Genomic DNA, 20,504 nt, shown 5'->3' with positions numbered 1-20,504 from the left:
ATATCGATTACATTGATGCACACATCAGAGCTACAAAAATGTTAGAGTCGGAATAAAGCGCGTTCCTACGACTGATCGGAGGAAAATTTCATTTCAAAAGACTACCCGACGGAAGCCTTGATAAAAGCATGGTTTTGTGACCACTGAAAAGCAAGCAAAATTAGATGCATTACAGAAGGCGGACTTTGTGGCTCTTACTGGGGATCATTGGACTTCCGTGACCGTTAGTAATTCTAATTACATCTAATTACAAAATGTTCAATGATCACACTGTTTTAGCCTAATGTACAAAATAATTTTGGCTAAGGTTACTCAGAGTTTAAAGATTAAGCTGGTCAAATTACCTTTTATGTTTCTGACTTATATTTTTAAGAAGAAAAACTGCACTTTATGTTGAAATTTTGGTTATTATTATTTAAAGACAATACCATTCTGAAAATGTACTTAAAGTAATCAAAATACCACTTTATTTTTGAGTCTGCCCAATTTTAGCCAGGGATGATATTTTTGTTTCTGTTTTGAATTGAAATGCAGTTTAAAAGCTTTTTTTTTTTCAGAAATTAAAAGAGCTTGAGTTTACAATATCCATGTCCATGTCTATTATTTGATTCTGTCGCCCACTAAAACCCTTTTTAAATTAAAAAAAAAAAATTGCGATTTGGGGCAAATTTTCATGTGTGATTACTTATGATTAATCAAGATTAATTATTACACAGCCTCTAATTAATTAGATTAATTTTTTTAATCGAGTCCCACCCCTAATATATATATGTAGATATATATATATGTAGATTTGTATATATATATGTGTGTATATACATATATACATATAGATATAGATATATATATATGGATAGATATAGATATGACAACAACACTCATATCAATGACAAAACAATTACATTAACCATCATGTTACATTATTTTTAAAAATTTTCCTTTTCTTTTTCATAACTTCATTAACATACTACTTCTCCGCTGCGAAGCGCAGGTATTCTACTACTCAAGTATAAATCTAAGGATTCTAAATGTGCTAAGAGTTGGTATATCATAAATGTAATGTGTTCTGTGTGGTGATCTATTGCTGTTTGCCGCTGCTGTCAGGACCGGAGGAAGTAAAAAAAAAAAAAAAAAGACGGCACAGAAGACGGTATGTGAGACTTTTAAAATGTATTGCGTCATTACGATCGGGAATATGCAACGCTTGAATATAAAAGCACCACGAATGCATCTGCATGTCGGCATTTTGCTTCACCACATTGAACCATTCATCAAACATCGAAGCGAACACACCGATCTTGTTGGATCCGCAAAGCAGCTTTCTGTCACATGTAGATAGTAACCAGAGACTCTGACGTCACAGTCCAACTTTTAGCACACTGCGCGACCCCCCCCCCTCCACACACACACTTTTTGCTGGTACTGCAACTCGCGCATGCGTTGCATTAATTTCTGAGGACCTGCTCAGAGGACGCATCAAATGAATGCTGGGAACACGTGGCAGCCATGATGTGGGCGCGTACGTGTTCTGAGCGTGAAGTATAAACGAGCCCTTTTTCGTTCACCTATCCTACTTCAGCTTCTGAGTGTTACTAATTGCCAATTTAGGAGACGGCTTACATCTTTACACTTCCTGCAGTAATGCAGCTCACCAACATAACCTAAAAGTCATACACATATTCTGGAACACAAAGACACGACTTCTTAATCCAGTTAAATTGAGCCTGTCCATCAGCCTGCAGAGGCCTGGCCAATGCACCAGGTTTACATTTAGGTAAAGTTATAATGTACTGAAATCGTTATTTCCTAAACATGCAGTAAAGCAACTATTTGCATAGCATTTACATTGTATTAGGTATAAGTAATCAAGAGATCATTTATAGCATGCAGGAGGATGTGCCTAGATTATGTGAAAATAATACGCCATTATATATAATGGACTCGAGCATCAATTGGGGAACCTAGAAACAATCCCTCATGGATAAAGAGGTCTAACTGTATTGTAAGAGTAAGTATCACTGAGTTCAGTGACATCATTAACCCTGTGCTAATACAAACATGACACAATCATTTTTTGCCTGCACTACATCATACAGGTCAACATGTTCCAAGTGGCATATTCACAGAACTGGGGGCAGCACCACAGTGCCGTAATTAGACCACAGCAAATAGTGCATGGAGGAGGAATTGGCAAACATGAAGATGATCTAATAACTGACAGTCTAAATATACAGGGTGGTCCAGATCTAATTATGTAGATCCAGATCGTCTGGATGACTTTGATTTATGCGGGGACGATTCTAGTTCGGCACAAAGACGATTCTTCATGTTGTCAGTTCGCACACTTCTCAATGGTCCGGGATTTTTCTGGTGATTTTTCTATGTAATAAACTTAAGTTATAGTGTAATGAAAATTGCATAATTAGATCTGGACCACCCTATACTAGACATAAGGCACAGTTTTCCTAAGCTGGTCTTAGGACTGGCTGTCCCTATTTACACTTAAAATGGATATATGAAGGTAGTGTTTTTTAAATATAGCACTATTAAGGGTACTTTAATACTATACCACTTAATTTGACACTGGTGATTTTGCTGTGTACAAAGACAAAACACAGCACAAATTGCTGCACCAATTGTTCTTCCTACAAACATTTAATTCAGAAGAGCTAATGGCATCTTTTCCTGATGAGTCATCGCAGCAGACCTGGCATTTTGTGTACAGGTCAAATTACTTTAGAATGAACTCTCTTTTAACAAAATCTGTGTTATGGTGCTGTTTTTTGTAACTAAAGGGTTTTCCAACTTGCCAACTGCCCAATGTGTAATAATGATGACTGCTGCATTCTGTCTACAATGAGAGGAAAACCCTAGAGTTAAATTTCGGTTTCAACCGGCACTGGTGGCATCTTAATGCTACTGATGTTGGCAAAAACAAAAATGGTGTTGCGAGGCTGCAGTTCACATAGTGGGGCATCAGTTTATTAAGAAATATTCTTTTACCACAATTTACAAACTGTTCATAGTACAGCATCCCAAGGCACCTGATCTGTACATACACAATGCAAAAATAAGTGAAAAAGGGTTGCCAAGCGTTCTATGTTTAGCTCTTTCTGATTCTTTTGTTGTTGCTGTTAAGAAAATCCTTACTAATGTTGTGCAAGTTATGACCCAAATATGATAGCAGTCTTTGTCTGCTAATTGCTGTGGACTGGGAGTATTTTACCTGAATAGAAAAGAGGACTTGGCAGGTTTTAAAGTTCATCTGTTTCAGCATCTCTTCTTGGTGTTCTTGTTTTTTTTTTTTTACACTTGAAATCAGATAGTTGCTAAATAGTTTTTTGAAGTTCCATGTGTAAATTTATTTTGATCTTTACTCACATTAGTTGCATGGACATACAATCTAAGAAATCTAGTCTGCGTAGAAAAGTAATTCCATCTTAATGTACCATCTGAGACCTGCAGTAATCTAAGTACTGAAAACTTAATGCAGACATTCCTGGAATAAATCCCTAAATCTACACCCATAAGGGTAATGGAGGAAAGTCTTGTGTAATGTGCAACATAAACCTAGTAACCACAGCCTAAATCTACCCACATACACATTAGCTTAAGCTGTTGTTGGATTCTTTTCTACCTAGTATAGTATGAAATGATTTTATGCTGTTTTGGGTGTCTTACTATCATGACTGGTTTAATGGCCATTTTGTTAGCTTACACAGTTTAGCCAGATACCTACTAAAATGTTTCCCTCATACGGCATAGTTTTCTACAGTTTTTAGTAAGGTCTATTATTTTTAAATAATCAGACACAACCTCTATGCATGTCTTCTTTGACCTCCCTCTTGGCCTCATCCTCTCTACCTTCATCTTGGTCTACCTTTTCACCTCATCATCCTCTAAGCTAACTTAGTTTATTTCACTTATCACCTCCATACCAAGTCTTTCTTTTAACTCTGCTATAGTCTTTCACTCAGTGATGCTTGACATATCCACCTGATCCTTCTTATCTTTGATCTTTCCAGCTTTACTTCAAATTCTACTTTCATCAGCCATGTCTCACATCCATACCACTCCTTACATAGCTTTGATAATTTTTTCCCTTTAGTGCCAGATGGGTTTCTTTAGAAGTAAGAACTGAAAGATATCTCCAGTTCCCTCTCAGCCTGGCTATCCCTGCTGTGCCAGCAGCTCTGTCTGCACTTAACTTGCCACTTACATAGCAGAGCATCTCTACTTTTTCCAAAATTACCCTATTCCTAGTATCTGAATTTACATTTACTCCATCTGCATTCTCCAACTCCACACACACTTTCCATAAACAATGGCTGCAATCACTGCCTGTGGGTTACCCCACACACCACCATATTTTATGCATTCACTTCTTACAACCATTTTTCTCAAATTTTTTTTGTATGCACCTCTGGACCATATGCACAATAAGAGATCTTGTGGGTGCTGGTTCTGGTATTTCAAGATTAGATTTTTTTTTTATTGTTTTTGAGTTTTATTGTCATTGTCGATTGTCATTGTAGTTATAATAGTTCTATAATGATGATGTATAAAATTCTGCAGAATTCTGTGAGATCGCCACAGAAACAGATGATAAAAACATGCCATAATGGTGTCACCTATTAAAGAACAAATGGCATTGCAGTAAGACATAGATGTAGTTACAACCTCAATGCGTGCAACATCAAAGTACACTGCAGAAGTGAAATCTCTGACTCTCAAAAGACATATGGATTTATGTGAAGCCGTGTGAGAACAAGCGCAAAAATAATTAAATATAACTGATTATAAAATGTTACAATTTAAATCACAGTATTGGTTAAAATAACTCAATTAGATATTTTTCCTACATTCGTAAAGCTATAGGTTTATGTTTGTGTGAATAAGGCTGAGATTTATGAAGAAAGCATCTTTTCAGAAAATGGAAATGTGGCAATCATATATAGAAATTACTTCTAATACCTGGTTTAAACATTTACCTGAAGATGTTTCATTATTTCTATCTACAGCTCCCTGGAGGAAGACCCCTTGTACATTGCTTATGCGGACATGATGGCTAAGGTAATGTATATTCTGTGTTTCTTTTTTTTGGCAAATTAGGTGCATCTCAATGTTTTATAGCTGCATGCATCAAGCTGTAGGCCAGTTGTCCTCGGAGATCTGTTTAGCCTCTTGAGCCTGTTAGTGGACATGATCAACTAGGACTCCCAAAGCAGGTAATTCCCAAAAAGTGTTTCTAAAGATGCTCACAATAGAGGAAAAACCATCAGACTCCTCCTAGTAGTAAGGGAAAGCATTGAATCTTCATAAGATAAAAAGGTTTAATTTTCAAAAAAAAACTCTGTAAACACATAAAGCTACGTGGATCACATTAAGCAAAAAATAGTTGCCAGTAAGGGCAATCCAAGGTGAGCACATCTCCAAATAGAAATACAGGCAAGGTCAAAAACAGAACAAACAGTTTGAAAATACAGTAATTCACAAAAAGCACAGAAAAAGGCACATGTAAACTCACCAACGCCCTAGCTCATTCAAAGTGGACTGCTGGGAAGTGGGGAAGACCCTTTGAATTTATAGGGCAGTTCTTGTCAGTGACTGGCAGGTGGGACCACCCACAAAACACGCTGAACATAACACGGGCAGTTTATAGACAAGATCAAAAACAAAGGGTAATGCACATAATCAACATAAGCAAACTTAACATAAATAAATGTCACAAAAATGAACAGAAAATATGTGACAAAACCTTATAGAGTTGCAGTGCACTGTATGTTAATCTCACATGAGGCAAAAGATGTGTTCTGCTACAGATTTAAGTGTATTTGCTCATGGACTGTAGTAGGCACTTTTGAATGGTCTTTGAACCCAAAAAGGAGATAAGGAGAAAATAATATTTAATTCTAGCAAAATTATGGGAAGGAATTGCAAAGGAAGTAAACACAAATTATCAACACAAAAAAAGCAGAGCAGTAGTCTTAATGCCTTTCTAGCCCTAATTATACAGGTCTGGCGTCTCCAAACAGATTCTCCAATTCTTCTTCACTCTCTTTGTTTTGCACACCTTTTCTTCTGCCAGTTAAGCCTTTCTTCTCTCTACCTCTCAAGTCCAAGGGCTTTTAAACACCAGCCCTATACTGTTTTGAGGTCGTCTGATGCATGATCACGGACAACATAATGAAGCCCTGAGAAGCACATAACTAAAATTCCTCCTGCTAGACCCATTTGTTCATGCAGTTGTCAAGTACTATAGACTGCCAGATGATTATCTTCCCCAGTATTTCTGAGAAAGCTCTGGCATGGCCTTCTAGTCACTTGGAGAACTCCAAAACTAAACTAATAGAATTCTAGTGTTTTACACAAGTCGATTTCCTACTGTTAACTCCACTACCCATAAATTGTGATGCTATTTGAGTTTCTTTTATATACTCCACAACAAACTTCTGGTTCAAGCCTGACAAGCTTTTCTCTGATTATGACCCACATATAAACTGGGGAATACAAAATGACCACCACCCTGCAATATAGCATACAGCATCTTGTGAAGTCATCCAGCGATTACATGGATTTTGCTCAATAACTTTAATTTCCTCTCATGTTCAAAATAGGTGTAGCTTATGTGAATTTGTACACTTGATGGACTGGCATTCTACCAAGGCAGTGTCTTTTCAAGCTTTTTGGGTGCTTAAGCAGTGTATGTGTTTTTTAGCCCCCATTCTTTAACCTACCAGAAATGTCATATTATATAGTGCAGTGTTTCTTAAACTTTTTTTTGTTGAGGCCCTTCATAGTGTCCTCAAGGCCAGAACAGGGTGCTTCCTCCTTGGAGGTTCACAGACAGTTGTTAGTGGATGGAGATGGGGGAGGTTCCCCTCAGAGAATCTCCACCAATCATTACAGAGAGCGGGGTGTGTTTCTCACTTTGTAGATTCGCACCTAATTATTACAAAAAGGTTGGGTCGTGGTTACCCTGTAGAGAATCACTGCCAGTCACCAGAGTGGGGATAGTGGTTTTCCCCTAAAGAACAGCTGTTGATCTTTGGGGTTGGGGTGGGGCGAAATTGAGGAAGATCAACACAGCAATGACAATTGATTAATCAGTGTGTGACAAGCCACCATGAACTGTTTAAATTAAAACAACAATGACTTGTGACCCACCGGCAGCATAGCTTAGGAAATTCTGATATAGTGTATATAGCAAAAGTACTCTGTTGGGGAGCCTTCCATATGTCACCATGCCCCAAGTTTTAATTAGTTCACTTATACAGGGAAATGACCCTACATCCAGAGTCGCCTCCTTTCTTTGCTTCAGCCAGTGCTTCACAATAGGCTTCAGCTCCCTTTGACCGTGTAGTCAGAACTTCTGGCATGTTGAATGGTAAAAATATGATTGCAAAAAAAGAGAAGTCTCTTTTACTTCTGGAGTATCCTGGTGAAGGATTTTAGTCACTGAATTGCCAGCTTTTGGATATGAACTTTACAGCAGTCAATTAATGCCCAGCAAGTAAGATTTTTTCATTGCCTAACACTGCTCATTTTTGTACAGAGCTGCCAAGGAGAGGAAGAGGAGGAAGAGGAAGGAAAAGAGAAGACTTTTGAGGTAGGTGGCAGTGTGTTACCTTTATTCTGATTTAGATCTTTGCTTAGCAGCATTAGACATTTATTTCAGTAAAGTCAGAGCAACCACGCAGCCCATTAACAATTTCATTGGAATCCATTAAAGACTAGATTTGTTTCTAACTGCATGTATACTGAGAAAATCACTAAGATCCTCATGTATAAATGGTGAGTACACACAAAAATGTTGCATAAGCCCATTTCCACACTCACTTTGAGATGTATAAAAACTAAACTTGCCATAAAGCCATGCACAATTTCACAGCAGCCTCACACCATGTGCATGCAAGTTTATACTCGGTTTTGCAAACTGTCAGCACCCAACATCAAAGCAGTGCTGCTCTTTATGTGGCCTGCCTTTCTTTTTTAAATTTGCATCAATGACACAGGCTTTATCAAATACACCAAAATGAAATGCATATTGTTTACAAAATTAATTCAATTGATTGTAATCATTCTGTAACAATACAATGGTGCACTGAATGGACAAATTATTCCAAATACCATAGCTGCTTTAGCGTTGTTAGAAGACATCACAAATGGAAGAATTAAAAGAGAGTGAATATGTATAGATGATGATGACTGGCTTCTAAGTCGATTTTGTTGTCCAAGAGCTATCATCTTGCAGAACTGGCGTATGCTTTACAAAGGCAGACTTTGAAGAATTGTGCTCTATCTGCTCTTTTGTAAGTTTTCTTCACTCTCAGTTTTTAGTCACAGGAGCTTTTCAGCATGAACTTCCTTTACCAATCAGGTATTTCACAAACATCACTGAGTTGTGCCATCCTGTTGTCATCCAGTTATATATGATTTCCTTACACTTTGATTGAACTGGGAAACATCCATCCATCCATTATCCAACCCGCTAGATCCTAACTACAGGGTCACAGGGGTTTGATGGAGCCAACACAGGACGTAAGGCAGGAAACAAACCCTGCGCAGGGCGCCAGCCCACCGCAGGGCGCACACACACACACACACCCACCCACACACCAAGCACACACTAGGGACAATTTAGGATTGCTAATGCACCTAACCTGCATGTCTTTGGACTGTGGGAGGAAACTGGAGTACCCGGAAGAAACCCACGCAGACATGAGGAGAACATGCAAACTCCACACAGGGCGGACCCAGGAAGCGAACCCGGGTCTCCTAACTGCAAGGCAACTGGGAAACATCAAAGAGAAAATCTGAACAACGTCCAGTTTTCTAAATTTAAATGGAGTAGTCAGCTGCAAGAACATTGCTATTGCAACGGCACTGGACAAGTTGCATCAGCTAAGGATGAATCACCAAAAGAATGAGCTAGCATTACATTATCTATATATAGCAGGAGACCCTATAAAAACGGCAGCTCTACACAGTCACAGTGCAACAAAGGCAAGCAGTCCTTTTAAAGATAGTGAGTCACTTCAAAAAGATATGTAAAGAGCGGAGAATCTGTTCTTTGTGGCAGTCGGTGCCGATGCTGCACTACTAAGGTGCCTTCAAGGAATGAATTTGCTTATGTAAATAGAAAGCATTTCTGCTCTATTAATGTGCTGCTTTATAGTGCACAGAAAGTGTGTTGCATTATGCAAGCATAATGTGACACACAATCATGGCTTGCCCATACCTGAAGAGATGCAGTGTGATGAACTTGACCCTGACCCACCAAATGATCAGCCAAACCAGACAGCGTTACATCTTTGTTTGAATGGAATTAGCAGAATGTAAAAACAGGTAATGAGAGGCAGCATGTATTTTTTAACCGGTTAATTTACTTTGTGGTCAATATCACATAGAACAGCCCGTATATTCCTTAGTTCATTGGCCACATCTCCTATAGCATCCACTATTATATTTTGTGACGCCAGAACGGCTGCCATCATCACATAGCCAGACAGTTGCCCAGCGGTTTCTGAGGCAGAAGTGTGTGTGCAGCCAGTGCCTGAAGATGTTCTGGGCACAGCATCACCATCACCGCCTGACCATCACACGGGGGTTATCTTTTGTAATATTATCTAAACAGAATAAACAGATAATGGGCTGCAACTCACTTTTCATACTGACTTTGATATCTTTCTTTTTATTTTGGGACTGTGCAACTTTCTGAACTTAAACTTTTGAGCATCTATGCCACTCTGTATCACTCCATCAGCTGCCTTTTGTTGCTTATACCACTGCTTAAGCCAACAAATAGTATGTTTTCCTTGCCTCCACTTCGCATTTGCTGAAGTTCTTTTTTTTTTTCACGTGCTTTGGCCATTGTCATTTAACAAAGCATGTCCAAAAGAGCTTATGTATATTGATTTGCATATTCAAATATACAAAATTCTGTGAAGAGTTGGTTTAGGGCTGTAGGCGCATGCATGTGCATTAAATGTCACGTTCATTGGGGTTTATAAAGGGGAAGTGCTTGGAACTTGGTGTATGCACAGTTTTATGCATCTGGATTTCCACTTTTGTCCGTATACCATGCTTTAGTGTGAATTCTACACACAGCATTATACATGAGGCCCCTGGTGGTCCATCACGTTGTGAGATCACCTGTGGCAAATGACTCACCTCTTAACCTCTTTTTCGTAATGGGGGATACAAAGAAATGTGACACCTGGCTCTATGATTGTTACCTCTAACCTCTTACCAGTCTCACTACCCGTATTGTACCCTGCGTACTCAGTCCGGGATTCCTTTAATGATCAGAGGGGCACTACGTACATGAGGCCCTAGGTGTATTGAAAGTTAGATTTTGTATTATATAGTCTCTTGTAAAGCCAACACTTTGAACAAATACTTTACAAAAGCAACAAGAACATATTTGCACAGGCCAGCTGGTGGAAGGCCCTGGGGCCTCATGCATAACGCTGTGTGTAGAATTCGCACTATAACATGATGTAAGCACAAAAGCCGAAATGTGCTTACGCACATAAAAATCCAGATGCAGGAATCTGTGCATACTCCAACTTCCACGTTCTTCTGCTACATAAATCCTGGTCAGCGTGAAAAGTAACGCACATGCACGCGCCTGCTGTCCTGCCCCAATTCCTCGCAGAATTATGTCGCTTTGACTATGCAAATCAATATAAATTGCCCTTAAGCTCAGCTTTCTGTGAAAAGACAATGGGAAAAGCACGGGGGAAAATATAAGAATTTCAGCGAATACCAAGTGGAGGCAAAGGAAAAACATACTATTTGTTGATTTAAACAGTGGTATAATCAACAAAAGGAAGTTGATCGAGTGACATAGTGTGTCGGAGAAACTCGAAAGCTCAAGATCACAAAGTCGCACAGTGCCAAAATAAAAAAAAAGTTGTCAGATATCAAAATCGCTGTGAAAAGGCAAGTTGTAGTCCACCGTCTGAGTGTCATATAAAAGATTATTATAGTACAGACAAAAAAAAAGGCACACAGTGGAGAAAAAAGCACGAAATGTCAACTTTAATCTCAAAATTTCCACCTTAATCACATAGTTTATTTTGTCATTAAAGTAGAACATTATAAACATCATCTTAAAATTATTTAATTTACTAGTTTCTCAAATCCCATCGTAACTAAAGTAGCATGTTAAATGCTTTGTTTCATATTTGGTTTTCTAAGTGCTCTATGTGTGGGAATCACTGCGTGCTTCTGGTCTTTCTCTTTCTCCGACAGGACACATAATCCATTACATTCGTGATATTACAGCTCTCTGAATAATTAAAATACTGAGATGTATACGTGATATTTTCATGATGATTGGAATGAAAGCATGTTATTAAACATGGAAACACAATGGCGCAGTGATTGTTCATGTCTCACACAAGATGCTGCTGTGCCATGCGTGACCTTCGATGAAATAATTTATTGTAGCAGTACTGTCTCTTTCAAACATACTAACCTCCAATTCCTGTCCTTTTCTTTCTCCAAATACCCAATCACCACACAATCAGCTCTGTAATAGACAATAAGCCATCTGTAAGTTTACAACAACGATTCTTCCAAACTTTTAGGGAACATTGAAATATCTTCATAGTACGTGTTTAATTATTCTATCCATCTATCCTTCCAGTGTCGCACCAGTCTCAGTAAATACACAGAGTTCAAGGCAGGAACAATCTGTGAACTTGCTAGCGCTGCGGCACCGTGTCCTCACATGTTTAATTATTAACAACTAGCAAAATACCCACGGCGAAGTACTGCCTTACAATTTTTATTAAAAAGAAAATTAAACCTTTTTAAACTGAGGGAAAATATACCAATAATTATTTGTTAAGGATCTCTTTGTATACCACATTGTGAGTTCGGCCCTCTGGTTGTAATATGACCAAGCTGTGCGCTGAGCTTACTCTTGAGCATGCAACGTACAGTTGGCCATGTGAACAGTAATCTTGTTTCAACTCTCACAGCTTGGATTGCTGCTGTCATAATCGGTTTGAGTTTCATGGTTTGTTTTAATTATGACAGTATTTGTAGGACTTGTGTTGAAGAGACATTCGGCATCTGTCAAGTGTTGTAAATATACAACCAGTTTCATCGATAACTTCACATACAGCTTTTGAGAGTTTAAACATTCATAAACATCAAAGTGTCCACTACTGAAATCGTCACCTGTCAATCTAAGATGTTTAAGAGGCATTGGCGGTTGTCGAAAGGTGTAAAATATTTGGCCAATTCAGTACACAACCGAACAATTCAGCAGCAGCCATCAACTCACATGCAGATGCATAGGTGAAGGGCTTAAGAATTTCACTCTTATAGTGCTTCTGTGTAGTATAATTATCTCCTGTACCGTCATCAGTCCACACCTTGAACCTGTCCCAGTCATTCAATACATAAGACACAATGTTCCTCCGGATATCAAGAGTGAGCCTGATATGGCCGTGCAATATGTAACAAAGAAAATGGAAAATGTAGGTGCCATCTCCGGGCATGGAAACCACTCGGTAAGTGATAGTTCTTTGATCGATGATGATCACCTCGATAGACATGTTAATGGGGTACGGTTGGAATGATAAAGGAAATGGGTACCTGAACAATGTAAAGTAAGTCTAAAATACCTACACAATAATAAATGAACAATAAAACAGCGGAGAAGACGTGGATTAAATAAAAAGGCTGTAGTTATCAGCAGGGAGACGTGAATCCTGTGGCCAAGCAAGGAAGGGAATGTAGAGACTGGAGTGACAGACGGCCTTATATAGGCAGGCAGCCAACAACGTGGGAGGCGTTGGGATCGGGGACCCAACGCCTCACACCGTGACAGAGCTGCAGGCTATGGACGTATATATGTACGTAAGTAGGATTCAGTTAGCGTTGGGAACCTGCGTACCAAATTTCTTGAAGATGGGCCCATAAGTAACAAAGACCGTTGAAAAGTTCAATATGGCGGCCGACAGTGGCATCATACCACCGAAATAAGTACCAAATTTCAGCCTTCTACCTAAACGGGAAGTTGGAAAAGTAGTGACGTTGGAAAGTTCAATATGGCGGCCGACAGTGGCGTCATACCATCGAAATAAGTACGTACATCGATTTCGGCTAGCGCAGGGAAGCCGCCTACCAAATTTCGTGAAGATGTGGCCATGAATAAGAAAGTTCAACATGGCGGACGTTGTCGACCATTATCGACCGTTATGACTGTTACGTGTAGAATTTCGAAATGAAACCTGCTTAACTTTTGTAAGTAAGCTGTAAGGAATAAGCCTGCCAAATTTTAGCCTTCTGCCTACACGGGAAGTTGGAGAATTAGTGAGTGAGTGAGTGAGTGAGTGAGTGAGTGAGTCAGTGAGGGCTTTGCCTTTTATTAGTATAGATACAGATTATTTAAATGAAGTTAAAGTTTTATCTGTATATTATAATTAACATATTATGCTGCATTTCATCTTAAAAATGATATCGTCATCATTTGTAAATACGCGCTTTATAAAGTGGCTCAGGTTGTGTAATATTATAAATGTAGTTTACAGTGGGGTAATTGTACTTAAAAGTACAAACAGTTCTACAAGGAGCACTTGATTGAGTGCGTTTATAGTTCTTGGGATAAAACTGTTTCTGAACCGCGAGGTCCGTACAGGAGGAAAGGCTTTGATACGTTTTGCTGTGGCTGAGACAGCGTGTGCTTGATACTGAATACCGATAATTCTTTTTGCGATCAGCTGCTGCTGTGATTCACACTCTGATACAGTAATATAAATACTCTGAGTGGTGCAGTGAGAGTAATATGGAAAAAGATGATCTGCTGTAGCAACCCCTAACGACAGCAGCTGAAAGAAGAAAAAGAAGAAGATGGTGCAGTGAGAGTAACAACGCTAAAGCAGTTATGGTATTTGGAATACTATGGCTATTCCCTGGACCCTTATATTGTTACAGGTAATTTACAATCAGATGCATTACACTAATAAACAATATGCGATTAATATCAGTGTATTTATAAAGCCACATCAGGAAAATAAAGAGTAACCACACAGGAACAGTAGCACTGCTTTGACGCTGGGTGCCACCAGTCTGCAAAACCGAGCGGAGAACTTGTGTACAACAGTGTATGAGGTACCGTGGAAATGTGCGTGGCTTTACGCCAAGTTTAGGTTTTATACATCTCGATTTGAACATGGAAACGTTCTTATGCAACATTTCTGTGCATATGCACCGTTTATAAATGAAGTCCCTGGTGACTTGGTGCAGTGTGAACAGTGTGAAAGACCTTTATGGAGTTTCAACAAAATTCTGTAGTTAGGTTTGTGTTCTAGTGGAAAACTTTGTGCTGCTTGATTTCCCAGGAAAAGGAAATGGAGAAGCAGAAGACCCTGTATCAGCAAGCCAGACTACATGAGCGTGGAGCTGCTGAGATGGTGCTTCAGACTATCAGTGCCAGCAAAGGTAAGCACATGTAGTCACCACAATGACACAGAGCACATTCTGACTATGCACTTCAGAGATGTAATTTTATATCTAACAACAGTTTGTTTTCTTTACTGATTTAAAAGCACACAGTCAGCTATAGTTTCTCACTGCAGAGGCAATTTCAAGAGAAAAGTCTTATGTGTCTTCAGCTCACCAAATTGAGCATTCAGATGAGATTAAGAGGTTTAGTTGTTCAGCCAAACATTAGAACACTAAAGAGGCATGATCTGAGGTACTTAAACTGTGGTTGATAGGCTGTGAAGTGTAGTGTCAGATATGGTTGTTCTAACATCTCCCAAAACAGTTGTCCTCCAAGAACCTTTTGTGATACCCAGGTTGCTTGCAGCTGGCACACTCACCTTGAACCTGGGCCATTGATTGTTATGAATGTGAGATGAATTGAACATTAAAGGAACATAACAGCAAGAGAAGGTGCATTAAGGGTTTAGGGCTTTTATTGAAGAAAATATTCCAAACAAAAGTGCAGTGCAGTTTCATCTTTCAATAACTGAGTCAATAAATAATCCCTAAAAACAGTGTTCCTTGTTGAGGTTAAAATCGTCAATAAATAAATAATCCAAACATTTCAGATGAAGGTTGAAATGCCTTCTATATTTGTATCTTTAAAAGCCATTTTTGAGCCTTGGTGCATCCAACTAAAATAGATGTCTCCTCTGCTTACCCTTTTCTGCCTCCTTGGCAAGAGGAGACATACTTTGACAGGTACAGTCAATCCTTTTTATCCAGCTCATGTCCTTTCTGCTATCCCTCATCATCCATGTGAACCTCGCAAGCCCTATCCCTTTCTCACACCACCATCTCAGCCTTTCAGCGGCAGTCCTCTTGGAGAGTTTGGTAGTTCCGACTACTTTGGTGCTCAGCAGGAGCAAACCTGCTCTGTCAGTGCCGTCTGCTTACTCCTCTTGGGGTCACATTCCCAACTGCCTGCCTCCTCCCTGTAGCAGCATTGGCTCAGCCATATTCCTATTCTTTCATCTGTTTCCTAACTTTTAACCTCCAGACTCTCATTCTTACTTGTCTTCTCTCTGAACCTCTCTTACCATGGGCTCCTTTATATGCAAGTGCATGCAGGTTCCTTAATTACAAACCGTAGAGCACTAAGGAGGAAACCTGCTGAAACACATGTGTCTGCACATGAATTCAAGTCCACCTTATCTCCCCATCAACAACCCAGGGTCGCTTGTCCATGCTACTTGTGTGTACCCATGCCTGCCCGAAACCTTAATGCACTGTTTGTTACTGAAAACTGGCACACTGCCACAGACCCCTAACTCGTTTTACGGGAGGGATGCATCACCATACTCACCCTGTGCAATTGGTGGCCCTGAACCTATAAACAAAGTACTTTAAAATCCCCACAATTAAACAATCAAAAGTCCCTTTTTTAAAACAGGATGTTAAAATGAAAATTAACTTTTTAAATGCCACAGTTAAAGCAATCAATAAATGGTTCATTAAAAGCTCAAATTTTCTCATTTCTTCCAGCTTGGGTTTGCGGGTCTTTAACAGTTTGACACCAAGTCCTCCTGCTGCTCTTTTTCTGTCTTTGCTCCTCACTGCCACTTGTCTATCCCACTACTGCCACCATTTGTGATGACTGGGTTACCCAGACTCCCCTTGAACCTGGGTGTCATACTTTCATGCATCTCAGTCTTTTCAGTTTACAGAAAAACAGGGGCAATAGAAAAACCCTCAACTGAGTGGCAGTTCTTTGAGCAAAAACACTTTGATAGATTTGTTCAAGGTAAGGTAACAGAAAGCTACATATATTCAAATTACAGTTGTTTATGCAGTGCAGAAAGATGTCTATCTCTGAACACACAAGATACTGAAAATTGAATGAGATAAGCTACGGCTGCAGACCACCATTCAGCAAGGTTACTGTGAGTATGAAATCACTAAAACTGTGAAGGTTGTAAAAATATCAGCTGGTCTGATGAATCTTGATTTGTGAGATTTGAAATTGGTGCTAAATATAGCGATATAGAAATTAAAGAGAATACAATATTTAATGTATGGATGAAAAATGAGTATGAGCTGTGTGATGTTCACGAGTCAGCATATATCATATTCCCTAAAGAATGTTTCCAGCTCATGACTAAATGTATGCCTTGAAGAATGTGGGTTGTTCTGAATTCAAATTGCAGTCTTACCTTGTACTAGATAAATGGGCCTAATGATAGGGCCCAACATACCCCTTAGTGTCAGTGCTTGTGTTTATATTACTGGAATAATGAAGTGTCACTCGTTAGACTAACATTTTTGATCTTGATTACTGAAATACAAAAAAAACAAATGAAAATAACAAGAAAACAATAACAACTGAAAATGAAATAAAGTGGTCTTGCAGTTCTTCAAAATCTAGTATCTCCTCTTACAACCACCACTGCTTAACACATCTGCCATATAGCACCAATGAACATCTGAGTCTGCATTTCGTATCATATTATTTTCTTCTGGAAGGACCTGATGACCCTGGTGACCATTACAACTAGAAGTTCATATTTCTAGGTTTTACAATACAGGGCATCCCAGAGGTGTGGTGATGGAATTAAGTAAGTGAGAAAAATTAGCAGCTGCACATCAGCTTTCATCAGGATAGTCCTGACCTGAAATTGTAGGGTCAGGTTGTGTCTTTGTGAGCAAATATTCCCTGATATGTGTGCTTTTTGTAAGGTCAGCACCATGGTGCAAACTGTGATTGTCAGTAGTTTAAGCATCACTACAGGTTGAGGGTCTGAATGATACAGTATCTCAGATTGGCTAGTCTGATATGCTGGTTCTGATCTGGTATTGTCTCTTGAGAGCGACCATTTCTTGAATAATCCACTGTCCAGCTACTCAGCTGAAACCTTGCCTGCAGTTAAGATGCATTGTGTCTGGAAATGCTGGCTGGGGACATTTAGGTATTATGGAGTGCATAGAAAACTGGCTAAGTATGACCTCTGTCCTGCTGTGACTCAAGCTTTGAAAAGTCTTTTTAAAGGTGACTGAATGAGGCATTATGCTATGCGAAACATGGGTAAAACCTCTCCAGAGGAGCTTTCAATATGTTTGACAAGTTGCTGTGTTTCACTGTATATTTACAAAAGGCTGATCAATGTCCTCCCATTGTGATGGTATCTAGTGAAAAATGCTCATGTGCTACAGAAACAAATTAATGTTTCTCCATAAAGAATTGTGTTACTTCGATGTGATGTCCCAAACAGCTGACTCTGTAGTGTTAGTAAGAAAACTAAAAACTAATTAATATTTTTTTATGCAAACTCACAGGCAACAACTGCAATATTGCCATTCCAGAAAATATGAATTTTTTTATTCAATTCTCTTTGGCCGTCTCCACTCCTTCCTCGCAAGTTCCGTCTTTCTCCTCCCGACTCCGGCTCTCTGATTGGAGTGAGGTGGCTCCTTTTATCTTGTCCTGGATGTGCTCCAGGTGCCTGACGATGTACTGGCAGCACTCCCCAGTGTGGCTGAAGTGCTGCCCTTGCACCCGGAAGCACTCTGGGCATAAGCCATCCCTGGTCTGTCAGCACTTCCTGGTGTCCCGGAAGTGCTGTCCCCTAGGGATCAAGGACCGGCTGAATGCCCAGGGAAAAGAAGCACCACTCTACCGGTTCCTCCTTCCTCCAGGCATCCCGCCGGGGCAGGGTTCCTGGCCATCTATCACTATATATACATATACTAGCAAAATACCCACGCTTCACAGCGGAGAAGTAGTGTGTTAAAGAAGTTATGAAAAAAAAAGCAAAACATTTTAAAAAATAACGTAACATGATTGTCAATGTAATTGTTTTGTCACTGTTATGAGTGTTGCTGTCATCAAGGATTTGATTATTATTTCTTTCAATCAGGTTTGTATTTGGAGGATGTGTTGTGTTCAAGTTATATTCTGTGTTTGTCAACCGTTGTAAAGATAACAGATTTCATTCATCGAAGTGTTCACTACCCAAATCGGTGCTCGTGAATCTAAGTTGTTTAACAGGCATTTCCGGTATTAAGTTGTGGATTTGCCTGCGAATATTTAGCGGTAGCGTGTCTATGAACTTAATTTAAACTTAAGCTTTCCTATTCGTTTGCATAAGCACAGTCCTTCACCAGAAATTTTAACTCTGTTACAGCAATTTTAACTGTGTTACAAAATTATCAAAAGTCTTGTTTATAGCCTGCGTCTTCTCATTAAACTTGTATCTTGCGAATATCGTATTTGTCGTAGGCATGACAAGTGCCAGCCTGTCTATGAACTTAATTTAAACTTAAGGTTTACAGCGTGCTTTCTTTGCGCAGTAGCTGCACTTATGAATATGCTTGTATACGTCACTCGCTTCATATTCTTTTGCTGCCTTCTCAATTGTGTAATGCGTTTTTTGAACAGGTTTCATTCATCAAAGTGATCACCACCCAAATCGGTACTGTTTAACAGGCATTCCCGGTATTACGTTGTGGATTTGCCTGCAAATATTTAGTGGCACCGTGTTTATGAACGTAATTTAAACTTAAGCTTTACACCTTGCTTTCCTATTGATTTGTGTAAAAAGGCTTGTTCAGTGTCAGAGGGTTGTTCGTTTCCTACTGCATCAATAAGCAGCTCGTCTTCCTCTTTATCACACACTGCTTGCACGGGTTTACCTTTCCCAGACCTGCAAAGTCAGTTCACGTGAGCCGCTCAGAGTACATGCATCAAAGGTTCTCAGCTGTGCTTGTGCTATCTCGTGTGATTTTGCGATGTCCACGGCTTTATTTAATGTTAGCTAAGACCCAGCACTTAAAAGTTTCTCTCTCACTTTCGCTGAGTTTGTGCCAAACACTAGTCTATCCTTGACCATCTCATCTTTGAATAAGCACAGTCCTTCACCCGCGAATATTTCGCGACAGCGTGTCGTCTATCGGACGACCTTATATGGGCAGGCACTCAATTACGTGGGAGGCGTGACGATGAGGGACGCAACTCCGCCTCACATGGCGACCGAGCTGCAGGCTATGGCCGTATATGTATGTAAGTAGGTTCCAGTTATAACCATTACGCGTAGAATTTCGAAATGAAACCTGCCTAACTTTTGTAAGTAAGCTGTACGGAATGAGCCTGCCGAATTTCAGCCTTCTACCTACACGGGAAGTTGGAGAATTAGTGATGAGTCAGTGAGTCAGTCAGTTAGGGCTTTGCCTTTTATTAGTATGTATATATATATATATATATATATATGTATATATATATATATATATGTGTGTGTGTGTGTATATATATATATATGTGTGTGTGTGTGTGTGTGTGTGTGTGTATATATATATATATATATATGTGTGTGTGTATATATATATATATATATATGTATATGTATATGTATATATATATATGTGTGTGTGTGTGTGTGTGTGTGTCTCAGTATGGAGTCCAAAACAGAACTGCAGAGGGTTTTGCAAAGATGGTGGCTTTAACACTAGAATTACCAGAGCCTACGAAAAAACTTGTAGATCTGTTCCACCTTAAATCGCTTCTTAAAACCGTTCTCACCTCTCCGCCAGCCTCCTTTGTCCTGTAAGTGTGCCGATAAAAACAAACTGCAAGCAGCCGGCTATTCCATCCCCCCACCGACTCAAAACGTGCACGAACTTCTCCAAGCTCATGCCTCAATTATCTGGGAGTGAAGTGGAGTTTTAGAGTGGAAATAATAGATTGTTATTTGGAGCACACACATTTCTTGTGTGTTCCGTTTCTACAGTAATCTGTGTAAACACAATGTTAAAACAGAAACTTTTTCATATTTTAGTAATAAATGTCACAAAATGTAGACATAAACTATAAAATGTATGAAGCCTGACAGCCAAAGAGCAAATACACTTTCATAAAAGGTTCAAGTCTTTTATAGCAGCTTCTGTGGTGTACTGGTAAGATTTTGTCACTTAGAGCGCAGCAGACTTGCTGTACCTCAAGAGATCCGAGTTCGATTCCCCGCTGGGGAGAAAATTTATTTATTTTTAACCTTCGCCGTTCTGCC

At 39.4% G+C, this 20,504-nt stretch overlaps 1 protein-coding gene across 15 annotated transcripts in view; it reads left to right on the top strand.

The window, feature by feature from the left end:
- Positions 1 to 20,504, top strand: part of ryr3 (ryanodine receptor 3) — a 539,734-nt gene that overhangs the window by 455,676 nt on the left and 63,554 nt on the right. For all 15 annotated transcript variants that reach the window (XM_039741277.1, XM_039741278.1, XM_039741276.1 and 12 more), the window contains 3 exons: positions 5,022 to 5,073; positions 7,556 to 7,609; positions 14,364 to 14,463. In XM_039741277.1, coding sequence (XP_039597211.1) covers positions 5,022 to 5,073; positions 7,556 to 7,609; positions 14,364 to 14,463 — 206 coding nt within the window. The remainder of the gene's footprint in view (positions 1 to 5,021; positions 5,074 to 7,555; positions 7,610 to 14,363; positions 14,464 to 20,504) is intronic.

Source organism: Polypterus senegalus, chromosome 18 (genome assembly GCF_016835505.1).
Source record: "Polypterus senegalus isolate Bchr_013 chromosome 18, ASM1683550v1, whole genome shotgun sequence".
NCBI classification, from domain to species: Eukaryota; Metazoa; Chordata; class Cladistia; order Polypteriformes; family Polypteridae; genus Polypterus; species Polypterus senegalus.
Note: the sequence above shows the minus strand (reverse complement) of the source record. Positions and strands in the feature narration are given on the sequence as shown.